Source organism: Schistocerca cancellata, chromosome 3, assembly GCF_023864275.1.
Source record: "Schistocerca cancellata isolate TAMUIC-IGC-003103 chromosome 3, iqSchCanc2.1, whole genome shotgun sequence".
In the NCBI taxonomy this organism is placed as follows: Eukaryota; Metazoa; Arthropoda; class Insecta; order Orthoptera; family Acrididae; genus Schistocerca; species Schistocerca cancellata.
The window spans coordinates 251,047,360-251,061,490 of NC_064628.1; the positions used below are offsets into that span (position 1 = coordinate 251,047,360).

Sequence of the window (14,131 nt, forward strand, 5' to 3'; positions counted from 1 at the left end):
GAAGAGTAGGATGAATTTTAAGACATTAGTCAGGAAGCAGCAATACGCAAGGAAGTGGGATACGGATGTAATAAGGAACGATGAGATAAGATTGAAGTTCTCTAAGGCTGTAGATAGTGCGCTAATGAATAGTTCAGTAGGCAGTTCATTTGAAGAACAGTGGACGTCCATGAATAGGGCAATCACTGAAGTTAGAAAGAAAAACATAGGTACAAAGATGCTGTCTGTGAAGAAACCAGGGACAACAGAAGAAATACTTCAGTTGATCGATGAAAGAAGAAAGGGCAAAAACGTGCAGGAAAATTCAGGAAAACAGAATTACAGGTTACTGAGGGACGAAGTAAATAGGAAGTGTAGGGAAGCTAAGACGAAACTGGCGCAGGAATAGCGTGAAGGAACCGAAAAAGGAATGAATGTCTGAACGATTGACTCAGCATACAGGAAAGTCGAAGCAACCGTCGTTGACATAAAAAGCAAGGTTGGTAACGTTAAGAGTGCAACTGGAACTCCACTGTTAACGCAGAGGAGAGAGCAGATAGGTGGAAAGAGTTAACTGAGGGCGGACGGATTTGTATGATGTGATGGAAGATGAAACAGGAGTCTATTTAGAAGAAACAGGGTATCCAATGATAGAATCACTATTTAAAAGAACTTTGGAGTACTTAATATCAAGTAAGGCAGAAGGGCTGGATAACATTCCATCAGAATTTCTAAAACCATTAGGAGAATTGGCAACAAAACGACTATTCAAGTTGATGTTTAGAATGTATGTGTCTCGCGACGTACCATCTAACTTTCAGAAAAATATCGTCCACATAATTCCGAAGACTGCAAGAGTGACAAGTGCGACAATTATCGCACAATCAGCTTAACAGCTCATGCACCCAAGCTGCTAACAAGAATAATATACGGAAGAATGGGAAAGAAAATTGAGGATGTGTTAGAAGACGATCAGTTTGGCTTTAGGAAAGGTAAAGGCACCAGAGAGGCAATTCTGACATTGCAGTCGATAATGGACGCAGGACTAAAGAAAAATCAAGACACGTTCATAGGATTCGTATACATGGAAGAGGCGTTCGACAGTGTAAAAAGGTGCAAGATGTTCGAAATTCTGATCAAAATAGGGATAAGCTACAGGGAGAGACGGGTAATACGCAATATGTGCAAGAGCCAAGAGGGAATAGTAAGAGTGGACAACCAAGAGCGAAGTGCTCGGATTAAATAGTGTGTAAGGCCGCATTTAGTCTTCCGTAACCTTTAATCTGTACATTTAGGAGTCAATAATGGAAATAAAAGAAAGGTTCAGGAGTGAAATCAAAATTCAAGGTGAAAGGATATCAATGATACGATTCGCTTATGACATTGCTATTCTGAGTGAAAGTGAAGAAGACGGGGGCCCCTGAATGGAACGAACAGTCTAATGAGTACAGTAAATCGAAGAAAGACGAAAGTAATGAGAAGTAGCAGAAATGAGAGCAACGAGAAGCTTAATATCAAGATTGATGGTCACGAAGTAGATGAAGTTAAGGAATTCTGCTACTAGGCAGCAAAATAACCAATGACAGGACATCAAAAGGCAGACTAGCACTGGCATAAAGGCCATCCCTGGCCAAAAAACGTATACTAGTATCTAACATAGGCCTTAATTTAATTAAAAAAGTTTTGAGAATGTACGTTTTGAGCGTAGCATTATATAGTAGTGAAACATGGACTGTGGGAAAACCGAAACAGAAGAGAATCTAAGCATTTGAGATGTGGTGCTACAGACGAATGTTGAAAATTAGGTGGACAGATAAGGCATGGAATGAGAAGGTTCTGCGCAGAATCGGAGAGGAAAGGAATATTTGGAAAACTCTGACAAGGAGAAGGGACAGGATGATAGGACATGTGTTAAGATATCAGGGAATGACTTAATTGGTACTAGAGGGAGCTGCAGAGGGCAAAAACTGTAGAGGAAGACAGAGACTGGAATACATCCAGGAAATAATAGAGGACGTAGGTTGCAAGTCTACTTTGAGATGAAGAGGTTGGCAGAGGAGGGGAATTCGTAACAAGCCCTATCAAACTAGTCAGAAGAATAATGACTCAAATAAATAAAAATGCATTACGATGCGACAGAGCCGTACGCGGAACACGACGGTCTTCCCCTCTCGGTAGTGCCAAGTGAGCATCCTGAGCCCGGTCTTCTTGCGACCGTACATTCGCGTGTCCACCCCTACCAGCCACTACTTACAGTGCCCACATTCCTGCCACGTCTTCCTACAATATCTCAAGTGGAATATCGAGCTTCTCGTAGCCATATTACAGGATCTCGTTCAGACTCAGAGAGGCGCTAATGATGGAGCCTTTGTCGTTTTAAAGTCATTCTTGACCCGCATCAACTCACGAAGTCCAATCGCAAAGGTAAGTTCCTCTCGCGCCTGTGACAACGTGTATTTAAGTCAAACCTGATTTGCGTCTTCATAGTGGCGCTACTAGCACCACTCGTATGCGAAATCATTTTTAAGATGTAAAAACACGTCTACCAATTTAGTTTAGATCGCGAACCCCTTCTTGGCGTTACGATTTTTTTTTCCGTCAGTGTATGTTCTCTTGGGGATAACATACGGGCTTATTTTATCACTCCCTATGAACTTAATCTACATTTCATAGAATGAAATTTTCACTCTACAGCGGAGTGTGCGCTGGTATGAAACTTCCTGGCAGATTAAAATTGTGTGCCGGACCGATACTCGAACTCGGGACCTTTGCCTTCCGCGGGCATCACAGCTCAGTTGGTAGAGCACTTGCCAGCGAAAGGCAAAGGTCCCGAATTCGAGTCTCGGTCCGGCACACAGTTTTAATCTACCAGGAAGTTTCATATCACCGCACACTCCGCTGTAGAGTGAAAATTTCATTCTAGAAACATCCCCCAGGCTGTGGCTAAGCCATGTCTCCGCAATATCCTTTCTTTCAGGAGTGCTAGTTCTGCAAGGTTCGCAGAAGAGCTTCTGTAAAGTTTGGAAGGTAGGAGACGAGGTACTGGCAGAAGTAAAGCTGAAAGGACGGGGCCTGAGTCGTGCTTGGGTAGCTCAGTTGGTAGAGCACTTGCCCGCGAAAGGCAAATGTCCCGAGTTCGAGTCTCGGTCCGGCACACAGTTTTAATCTACCAGGAAGTTTCATATCACCGCACACTCCGCTGTAGAGTGAAAATTTCATTCTAGAAACATCCCCCAGGCTGTGGCTAAGCCATGTCTCCGCAGTATCCTTTCTTTTAGGAGTGCTAGTTCTGCAAGGTTCGCAGGACAGCTTCTGTAAAGTTTGGAAGGTAGGAGACGAGGTACTGGCAGAAGTAAAGCTGTGAGAACGGGGCGTGAGTCGTGCTTGGGTAGCTCAGTTGGTAGAGCACTTGCCCGCGAAAGGCAAAGGTCGCGAGTTCGAGTCTCGGTCCGGCACACAGTTTTAATCTGCCAGGAAGTTACATTTCATAGCTTACACACGACACACACACACACACACACACACACACACACACACACAAACACACATTTTACAGGTTACAAAATATTCCAAACGCACAACGCACACCGATTTTTACATCATAAATTCTCTGTCGTAAGTTAAACCAATCACTGTGTTGCAACACAGGGCCCTTCTGTCTCGTTGGGGGCTGGTGGAGTGTCGGCTTCCTTCGGTGGCTTCACGGCAGGCGCCGGCATCGGACCCGGAGGCCTCCACGCGGGGGCGGGAACTCCCGGCGGGCCGAGCGCCTCCGCCGGCCTGGGAGGCGGCGCGTCCTCCGGGTCGTCACAAGCGGCAGGCGGTGGGCTGCACGCAGGGGCGACAGTGGGCGGCGGTGGACCGAGCGCTGCCGCTGGACTCGGTGGCGGCGCCTCGAACGGAGGCGGCAGCTACACGTCAGGAGGAGCGCTGTACTCCGGCGCCACGGTGGGCGGCGGAGGACCCAGCGCGGCGGCCGGACTAGGGGGAGGCGCCGCTGCTGACGGCCTGGGCTACAGGGCCGGGGGCGGCCTCTACGCCGGGGCAACTGTGGGCGGCGGCGGACCCAGCGCCGCGGCTGGAGGAGCTGGCGGAGCTTCCACGGGCGGCGGCGGGGGCGTCGTTTACAAGGCGGGCGGCGGGCTCCACGCAGGAGCGGGCGTAGGCGGCGGCGGCCCCGCTGCCGGTGCCGGCCTAGGGGGTGGTGTTGGCGGGGGTGGCTACAGTAGTAGCAGTAGCAGTAGTAGCAGCAGCAGTAGCAGCAGCAGCAGTGGTGGTGCTGGCGGTTACGGTGTTGGCGCTACTGGTGGCGGAGGCGGCGGCGGCAAGGTCGTCCATCAACAGCCTGGAAGGACCCTGTTCGACGATATTTTCAACGTAAGTTTATGGCTCAGTAATTTGCATTAACAAAAGTTTTAACTTTAAGCCATATACTCTATACGACAAACAAAGTGAAATGCCGAGAAAGGAACGAGGAAATGAAATGAAATTTCACTGACATTGTTTCAGTGATTACAATATCGAATCAGATTTACGAACAACTTAGCGGTGTGAGTCCACCGCCTCTGGGCTGGATGCATGCACTGGTTCGGTTGGGAAGGTAGTCGTGAAGCCCTTCCCCACCCTTTCGACAAGCTGGCTGACAACAGCTGTAACTTCATTCATTCTTACCATGAGTTACGACAGGACGACAACCAACACAGATATAAATAGCAATAAGTAAACCAATAACTGTATTTTCATCTCTGATTTATTCCAGATACAACCAGTTTCAGCATTCCATTGGGCCATCATAAGGCCCTCTGTGGCACATAATGGCTGACCTATTTCTGTTGTTGTTGTGTCCTGATGGTGGAAGGTTGTCCCGTTAGGATAACTTCAAGAATTTCCCAGGGAGCAGCATTTTATCAGTGGAGTGATCTTCGGGGAAGCACCTTCCTTGTATCCAGTGGCTGAGCTTGTTTTACCAGACAAAATATCATGCAGAAGCGAAACAGTATCCGCGCCATAGCATGTAACACGACTGTACACTCGTAAACAACCTGAGCGCTCAGATTTCTTACGAGTGAATAGCTTTTAAGGTAAGCTGGCACGAATTATGGTTCGCTTTTGGATGATGTTTCGTCTGGTAATACAAGCTCATCCACTGTGTTATCATAGAGAACCTGATGATGGCATAATGGAATACCGAAACTGGATCTCTGGAATAAATCAAGGTTGAAAGTACAGTTTTTAGTTCATTTATTGCTCGTTACATTCTTGTAACTGGTCCTTGATATCGTGGATGCAGGCACTGAGACGGAGTTATCCTCCCTACGTTCATAGCCTTCTGCTTTTATAGTTCCCTTAAGCGCAATAAGCGGAACACACCCCAACCACGAAAAACACACTCATGTCGTAACGCTATCTCACCCATGCTTAACATTTGGCACTAAACATGATGGCAGGTAACGTTCGCCAAGCATTCGGTTCACTCAAACCCTTAAATCGGATTTCCAAGGAATATGACGTGATTCATCACTCTAAATCCCTCATTTCCATTCATCCACTTATCCAATGGCGTCACTTTTTAACCTTTAGCGACGCTAAGCTGCTTACTATTCAAGTTTCATTTCCGTGCAAATAAAATACCTTAGGAAGTTTTTACACTTAATTTATGTTGAATTTTAACGAATTTCTCTTTTCCGAAAATACTCTGCTTGCCATTCCCAGTCTGCGCTTTACATCCTCTGTACCTCGGCCATTGCCAGTCAGTTTGCCGCCCAGTCTACTAATATAATTCTCACACTATTTCTTGATTTAATCTGTCTACATTTCGTTACCCGTGTTCAACTCTTCTTTTGCTGTTCATTAGCACAAGGCCGATGCAACCATAATCTTAATTGTAACGAATAAAATTCTCCAAGCAGCCGTACGTTTTTGTAAGTTAATTTTTTTTATTTAGACAACCAGTTACGGCATTTCAGTATGCCATCTTCAGGGCCCATGTGCATTTCATGTGCAGACAGTCAGGTGTATCGATATTAGCAAACTGCAGCCATCATCATCTGGATACCGTAAATTCGTTATTCGAGTGCTTCCTTCAAGGACTTGACAACACTGGGCATACCTGCAGACCGAGAATCAACAGAGACAATCTTAACTGGAAAAATCACAGTTTTCAGCATCATCATTCAACGTGTACCTGAAGTCTTCCAATTTAATCTATTGGTACAGGAAATTTTGGTGCTTTCTGTAGCTGATTTTGGGAGACAATCAGTTTGAAGAATCTTTCTAATTTATAGGAAATACTGGTCATAACTTTTCGGAACATTAACATCGACTTTGCCCTTTTCTTTCTTTCCACATTTATATCTGCTTTTACTCTGCACAAGTTATTGCACCTTATGGTGTACGTTTGATGACACTTGTGACACCACTATCATTTCCCCCACGATCTCTTTTCCAGTTGCGAATGGCGCAGCGGTAAGCCTCCGTATGAGCTCTAAATTCTCTGAGTCTCTCGTTATGGTCTTTTTACGAGACATATGTGACGGTAAGTAACATGTTGCTCAACTATTCTTTGGACGTACGAACTTAGATTTTCAACGGTAAAATTCTGCGAGATTCGCGCCCATCTTCTACCATCTGCCGCTGGTACTTGTTGAGGATCTCTGTTAAACTCTTTCGATAACCAATTTTATTCTATTAATACAGCCTGACGCAGGTTCAGAAATAATGATCCTTACTGAAGAATCACTATAATAAGGGTTTTGTAAACGATTTCTTTCATGGATGAACTGAATTTCCTCATGAGTCTTAAAGCAAAGCCTACAACTACGTTATGTGATCTTTCTTGTGGACCAACTGCATTCCCTTAACAGCCTTCCACAGTATCTTAGCCTTGCATATGTTTTTCCTACAACTAGTTTGATGTGCCAAGAAGAGCTGAGCACATTAGATCGGTAGTACCAGCTATTTTGTTTCTAGTGAATAATCGCCAATAGTTTATTTGAAGTGTAATGGATATCTTGGCCAAATTTTGCGAAATACGTTACATTTATTTATTATCACCGTCAAGTGTCTGTCCTTGCACTTATAGTCGATTCTCTGCAGGTCTTTTTGCATTTCATTACGGTCTTCGCTGACTTGAATTTTGTTCCACTCTTGGCTTAAAGTGATGTACTTCAAATACTGTCAAAAAACCGGAGTATCAACTCTAGATTTCTAAACCCTCGTAAAATTTACGATTGCAGCTCGTACTAGTTCACGGTTCCCGCCAATCTGTTATTGCACTTACGTTGTAGGTGACATCCACTGGAGGCCTTGTAATTAACTAGCGCGGAAAACTGTAAATTATGTCTTTCCTTTAATAAAATATGGAGTAGTAAAATTTACAGTGTTGTAGTGACAATGTAGCTTTTCCCCATTTAGTGTCCTAGGGCTACGTTAATTGAATCCTTATTAAAGGGTTTAAATCGCTGAGAAATTCATGTACAATCCATCATTGTCTGTACCCTGATACGACTGTGCTGTCAGCTAGTATGTCATCCATTTCAACCGCCAATGGTCTAGTACCAGACTGTGTACTTTATTGATCTTGTCATCTGTGGTTGCCGTCTTTGGCTCAACGTCTTTCACGCAGATCACCCTCAACAATATAAATACAGCGCATTCGAATAGAACAGTTGATTTATGTTATTCCCCATCATGTACCAATACAACAAAAATAAAAAGGCACACTGATACCATGGTCAAATTTGTGTCATGTCGAAAAGTTTCACTCTGTCATCATGAGAAAAGCAAATAACAATGTTGTGTCGTAATAGTACGAAAAATTTACTGAACGTGGAAATGCAATGAAAATCTCTAAATGCCATACTTCAGCTAAAAGATAGTAAACCATTATTCTACTTTCGTAAAACTCCATGTAGTCATTATTTGTCAGGTACTGCATCATTTCCATCAAATCTTTCTTCTTTCCTTCACAGACATCCAGGGCAGGTAGCTGAATTTTCCTGATGTCCTATACTCTACCACTTTTCTCAAAATAGGGATACCTTCCCAGGCATCAATTTCATTTAAGCTTCTCCTGCTGTTAACTACACGAGGCCTGTGTCTGTCTAACCATAGTCACTGTACATTGGATATGTTTAGATTTGCTTTGTTTATATTACAATCTGCTGCTTACTTGATATCTAAGAAGTCAGATGCATTCATGGTACTGACGCTAAGTGGCTTTATTTATCTTGATTTCTGTATCAAACCCTGGAAATCTTCTGGAACAATACATTTAGTAACTCAAAAATAAACAATCTGTCCAGTTATGGTATAGGTTAGCGATCAGTAATGAGACTTACGTCCTGTGCTGGATGAACTTTCGCAAGAATACCTTTATTATTTGAACTTATGTATTCATTTCTTCCAGTTTTCAGTTTCCTCCTCATTGTTGCCACACAACGTTCTCCTTTAATTCGCTGTTTCTTTTCACTTAAACTGTTACAAACATCTGCTGCCTCCGCCAGTTTAACACTGAGGAGTAATCGCACGGAACATGAAGCCTTACACACTTGAACAGCAGTGGCTGCTAAACCACATGCCATCTGTCGATTGTATTTGGTACAACATTTTCATTCGTACCACTTTGAGCCTTTTATGCGTTATTGGGCTTGACATGTAGATCGTATTACACAAAAAATTCAAAATTCCTTATTATTATTGCACCTAGAGCTTTTTTATTTCAAGTCTTGAACTAGTCTTTATCAATTCTGAAATAGTGTTTCAAGTCATTATCAATCACGACGGCAAAGCGTATTAAGTCGCTACATCTCCCAGCAACCTACCGCATTCCTGCCAACGATGCTCGCAAACACACCCGTAAGTCCTGTAACTTCTCACAGAACGGCTAACAAGAAGAGGAAAGTACGAGGAACGAAATGACGTAAGAAAATTAGATCCTGAGAGCTAACGTAATACTGCATAACACCACAGGTGGTTTCCGCGAGTGTGCACTTGTAGATGTTTGGACCACTGTTGATGCTAATGAAACCACATACAGACCTCAGTCCCCGGAATTTGAGTAAATATGTTGTGTTCATCTTACCGATATGATTTATAGAACCTTATTTGGAAAGAAGTAACTCCGACGTTCCGAGACTCGAACTGTTGACTACAAGTTGGTTCGGCTAAAGACAGTATATTTGTACGTAAATGATCCTCAGTTCACAATGTTTAGTCATATAATACTAATGTTTTCCTGTTGATATTCTGTTTCAGAATGGTGTGTCACTCACTTGCAGTATCTCCTTTAAATGTATGATTCCTTCATGATACTTCAATTTTCACTTATGTATTACCGTTTCCCTGTTATGACCTATTACACAACATTCACGAAGAATGTATTCATAGTACATCATAGGTACATCAAGTAAAATATTAAATGGTTGTCATCGCAGTATCATTAATAACCATTGACCTTAAGACGCTATAGCAAATTTTCGGCGAAACTTTTCGGAGAATTATGTAACCTCTGATAATAACTGGTTTTGTAAACAAGTATGAAGTTTTTTAGGGAGAGATGAGATAAATAACAAACAAATAAATTTCATGGTGTCAATTTTATGAGATCTGTGACGATTTTAGGACCCAAGTGTCACTTAGTCAGTGATTATCACGATGTCGACAACCCTTTATACTGTGACCAAAATATATATATATAAGCAATAATCTTGACGTCCATAAAGAAATTCACGCTAGTGGATGCAAGAATGAGTTACTTACCGAAAAATATCATAAAGCAAAGAACTTGTAGTTTTACGCGAATAGTACTATTAAAGTATTTCTCATTGGGCCTTGAAATTTAATTTGTAAGATCTGCGCATTAAGATCTAGGTTCACGGGATAAAATATTACAATACTATAGTGCCTGTGTTGTTAAAAAGAACGATGCAATGTTCCTTCGGACATTCATACTGTTTTTACCCAGTGTTACACTGCTGCGAGTGGTACACCAGTCCTTGTATACACGTTGAACAAACTGTGTTGATACACCAATAAATAGAGCGACTTCATTCAAAGTGTTGTCTGGGAACGTAGGAACACCGTATGCACCGCAGTATCGTATTTATCCGCCGATACCAGGCAGCGACTCAGTTAAAATGCTCTCCTGTGGATGGTAATTACATAACGTGTATACGAGTATAGGTTATGACGTCGTAACGACGACATATGGAAGTTTTGGTCTGGCCGTGAGTCGTGGATGGATAACCAAAGCGGTTAAGGCAACCTCTCGCGTAAAGTGTATCAGGGATGCGACAGTTCGTTGGTAGGTTTGTGTAGGTAGGTGGCATTAGATGGCTACGCACAGTTCATGTAACTCGCATCATAACGGGCCACTGATTTACGTAGGGGGTGATCGTGCCCGTTAGCGGCCCACATGGTTCAAATGGTTCAAATGGCTCTGAGCACTATGCGACTTAACTTCTGAGGTCATCAGTCGCCTAGAACTTAGAACTACTTAAACATAACTAACGTAAGGACATCACACACATCCATGCCCGAGGCAGGATTCGAACCTGTTACCGTGGCGGTCGCTCGGCTCCAGACTGTAGCGCCTAGAACCGCACGGCCACTCCGGCCGGCGACCCAGATGGGTTCCAAAGGATTTACATCAGGCGAATTTCGTCGCCGAGACATCAGCATCATTACAATGCTCCTCAAATCACTGTAGCACGGTTCCGGCTCTGAGACACGGACAGTTATACTGCTGAACGATGACATCGGGGAAGATATCAAGGATGAAGAGATGCAGGTGGTTACCCTCCTGTCAGCGTGTCTTCGATAACTACCGCATGTCCCATGCAAGCGTATTAGAATTTCACGCACCAGCATTGTGCCTTTTGGCAGAGATGCCTCAGAACACCATCTATCCTAGTTACCACATCAGACAAGCCTCCGAAACCCACGTTTTGTGAAGAATCGTGAACGTCCAATCATTTAGCACCCGGTGCAGTGATTCTACCTCTTTCCGTAGGTGCTCACGACAGTAGCACGTGAACATTCGACGAGCTTCGCTGTTTCCGAGAGGCTCGTTCACAGGCTTTGCGTAACAATAGTATTCTGCCCTTTGTCAAACTCGCTTATCTCAATATATTTCCGCATTTGCAGGCTATATCTTCGCTATGGTGATCCCCCGTCCGTGTCTGCCCAGCTAGTATACTTTTGCCTCCAGGCGGCGTCCACCGTTACGGTGGGCAGTCATAATGATTTGGATCGTCAGCGTAAAAGTAACAGAATGGCGGAAAGGAGCTACCATGTTCCGACGTTTCCATACGACACACCGAGAATGAAGTCGCTCAATTTGTTGGAGTATCAACATCGGCTGTCCAACGTGTTTACAATGAATGGTTTACAACTCGAGACCACGTAACACGGCGTAAGAGCAGTGGTCGTAAAAAGATGCTAGCTGATAGCGACCGGGGACGGGTTTCAAACCTTGTCAGTGAAACTCGGCTTCAGTCCAATGGGAATTTCTGTTGTCTGTGAATTCTGGTCCATCTCATCAAATTTCCGAAAGAAAATTGAGAAGCAAACTGCATGCAATAAACTTAAATAGTGGAGTAGCCCTCAAAAAGCAATTGCCCGTAGGCGCATATGAGCCGGCCGGAGTGGCGGAGCGGTTCTAGGCACTACAGTCTGGAACCACGCGATCGTTACGGTCGCAGGTTCGAATCCCGCCTGGGGCATGGATGTGTGTGATGTCCTTAGGTTAGTTAGGTTTAAGTAGTTCTAAGTTCTAGTGGACTGATGACCTCAAAAGTTAAGTGTCATAGTTCTCAGAGCCATTTGAACCATGTGAGCGTATGAACTGCACGTCTTAAGTGGGTCAAGGAGCAACACAGATACATACAGTAGCTAACTGGGAGAGGGTAGTGTAGTTAGACGCGTCGCGAGTCGTCTGGTCCACAGGATATGAAGGGTACAGTGGTGTTCTCACATCATGACTTGTGCCCACTCATTCAGGTTACCATGAACACGAACCAGGATGTTTATTTCAACATTCTCTGTGACCTAATGTTGCCCATTCATATACATCTTCGTGATGAGTATGCTGGTGGCACTTTCGAGTTCCAAGATAACATCCGTGTTCCCAGAACTGTACAGGTACGTCATTGATTTCCCGATCACTCGACTGGCCCGCCAGACCACCCAATCTTAATGCGATGGAAAATCTCGGCTACTATCTGGCACAGTGGGTGACACATACCAATTCCCGCAATTTCATAGTTCTGCGAAATGTAATCGTCAACGAATGGTTGTGTATGGCATATGTGAAGAAAGTGGAGTCCCTTACTCGCCCAATTTAAGCCGTTATATATGCTACAGACAGTGCTAGACGGTATTAGCGTCATGTATATCTCCTGGAGATTTTTTTTTAATTTTTTTTTTTTTGTGCAGTGTGCTTATAACTCAAACACCGGGTGATTATAATTAAACTTTCACTATTTAACACGTTACAACGTGGAAACCAATAACCGTAAGAGGACCAAACATTGTAGCGTTAATTTCAAGTTCATGGGGAAGAGAAATAATGTAGAATCACTTCAATTGAAACACTTTTAATGTGCTGTTACGGTTCATCATACCATTACATACCGGTTCCAGTACTGCTACAAGAGGGTTTCAATATGGCTCCCGTCAACGTCCAGAGGATACTGAAAGCGATGGATTGCATTATGCACAACAGAACGAAGCATGTCCGTTGGTATGCTACTACCTCTCTTGATATGCTGCGCTTCAGGGCGGGTATGACATGCTGCGAAGCATATCCCAGTAATGTTGGCCAGTCACACTGTACGTCTTGAGGGCCAACCTGTTCAAAAAATAATGGGTCAATGATGAACATAGCCCTGAAGCCACATCGTATGGTGACACGTTCACCACAAGAGGAACTTCAAGCACAGTGACTTGACGTGAAGATGCCCAGATTCGGTAGTTCACTTTTCCCGTCAGAGAAACATGAGCTTCGTCTGTCCATAGGATGGTCCACGGCCAGCCCTCTCAACTTCAACCATTGCGAGAAAGTGGTTAACGAAGCCAACATGTCGTTGTGCGTCCTGTGGTGCAAGCTTATGGCTCTTGTACGGATACCATTTGAGAATGGTTCGAACCACCTTCTGTACAGTGGACCACGGGGTGTTCAACTGTCGTGACACAACACGCTGACTGTCTGACGATCGGGAATTGCGCGCAGCGTTGTCTGCCATAGCAACAGTGATTTCATGACCCACCTGTGGTGCAACCGGTTGTTCGCCTCTTCCTGTAGTTCATCATGCTCCGCACCGCAGGTGGAGAAAGAGGACCCTTTCGGAATCCTTTCAGCCGGCGATATTCTCGAAGTGCAGGAGCAGCATTACTGTTGCTTTGGTAACAGAGCTTTACCAATAATACCCTGCTCCTTTTATCCAAGCCCATGTTCACACGTCAACAAGTGCACTGCGACTTGTCAGATGTGAGAGAGCATGAATCACGATGACTGATCACGGCACCTGGTGGCCATAGTTCGAACTGGGCGGTGGCGCTGTGACGCATGGAAATCATGCATCCCATACTCTGGACATTAATGCTACCATGTCTGGTACTCGTACAGTAATTAGTTTCCATGTTATAACGTGTTAAATAGGGAAAGTTTAATTATAAATACCCGGTATACGAGATCACAGTGTTCTTGAACTCAATAAATTATTTCAAATGCTTGTAACATGAGGTAAATTCCCTAAACGCTACCAAAACAAATGGTTCAAATGGCTCTGAGCACGATGGGACGCAACTGCTGAGGTCATTAGTCCCATAGAACTTAGAACTAGTTAAACCTAACCAACCTAAGGACACCACAAACATCCATGCCCGAGGCAGGATTCGAACCTGCGACCGTAGCGGTCTTGCGGTTCCAGACTGCAGCGCCTTTAACCGCACGGCCACTTCGGCCTGCCCGCTACCAAAACAGCAGAGGAGCTGTAATACGACAGGAATATCCCCAACGTATTGTTTGTTTGCACGTTGTTGAAATGACAGTTAGTCACAAAAATGTTCCAAACTTGATAATCATTGTTAAGTGTCATTTGACTTTAGTTGAAGGTTATTACGTTTAAAAATTAAAAACATCAATGTCAGC

General features: G+C 44.1%; 1 protein-coding gene across 1 annotated transcript in view; it reads left to right on the plus strand.

The window, feature by feature from the left end:
• The window catches only part of LOC126174892 (uncharacterized), a 93,641-nt gene that overhangs the window by 35,593 nt on the left and 43,917 nt on the right, over positions 1 to 14,131 (plus strand). The window contains exon 3 of the mRNA XM_049921315.1: positions 3,628 to 4,356. Within this exon, the coding sequence (XP_049777272.1) occupies positions 3,628 to 4,356 (729 nt within the window). The remainder of the gene's footprint in view (positions 1 to 3,627; positions 4,357 to 14,131) is intronic.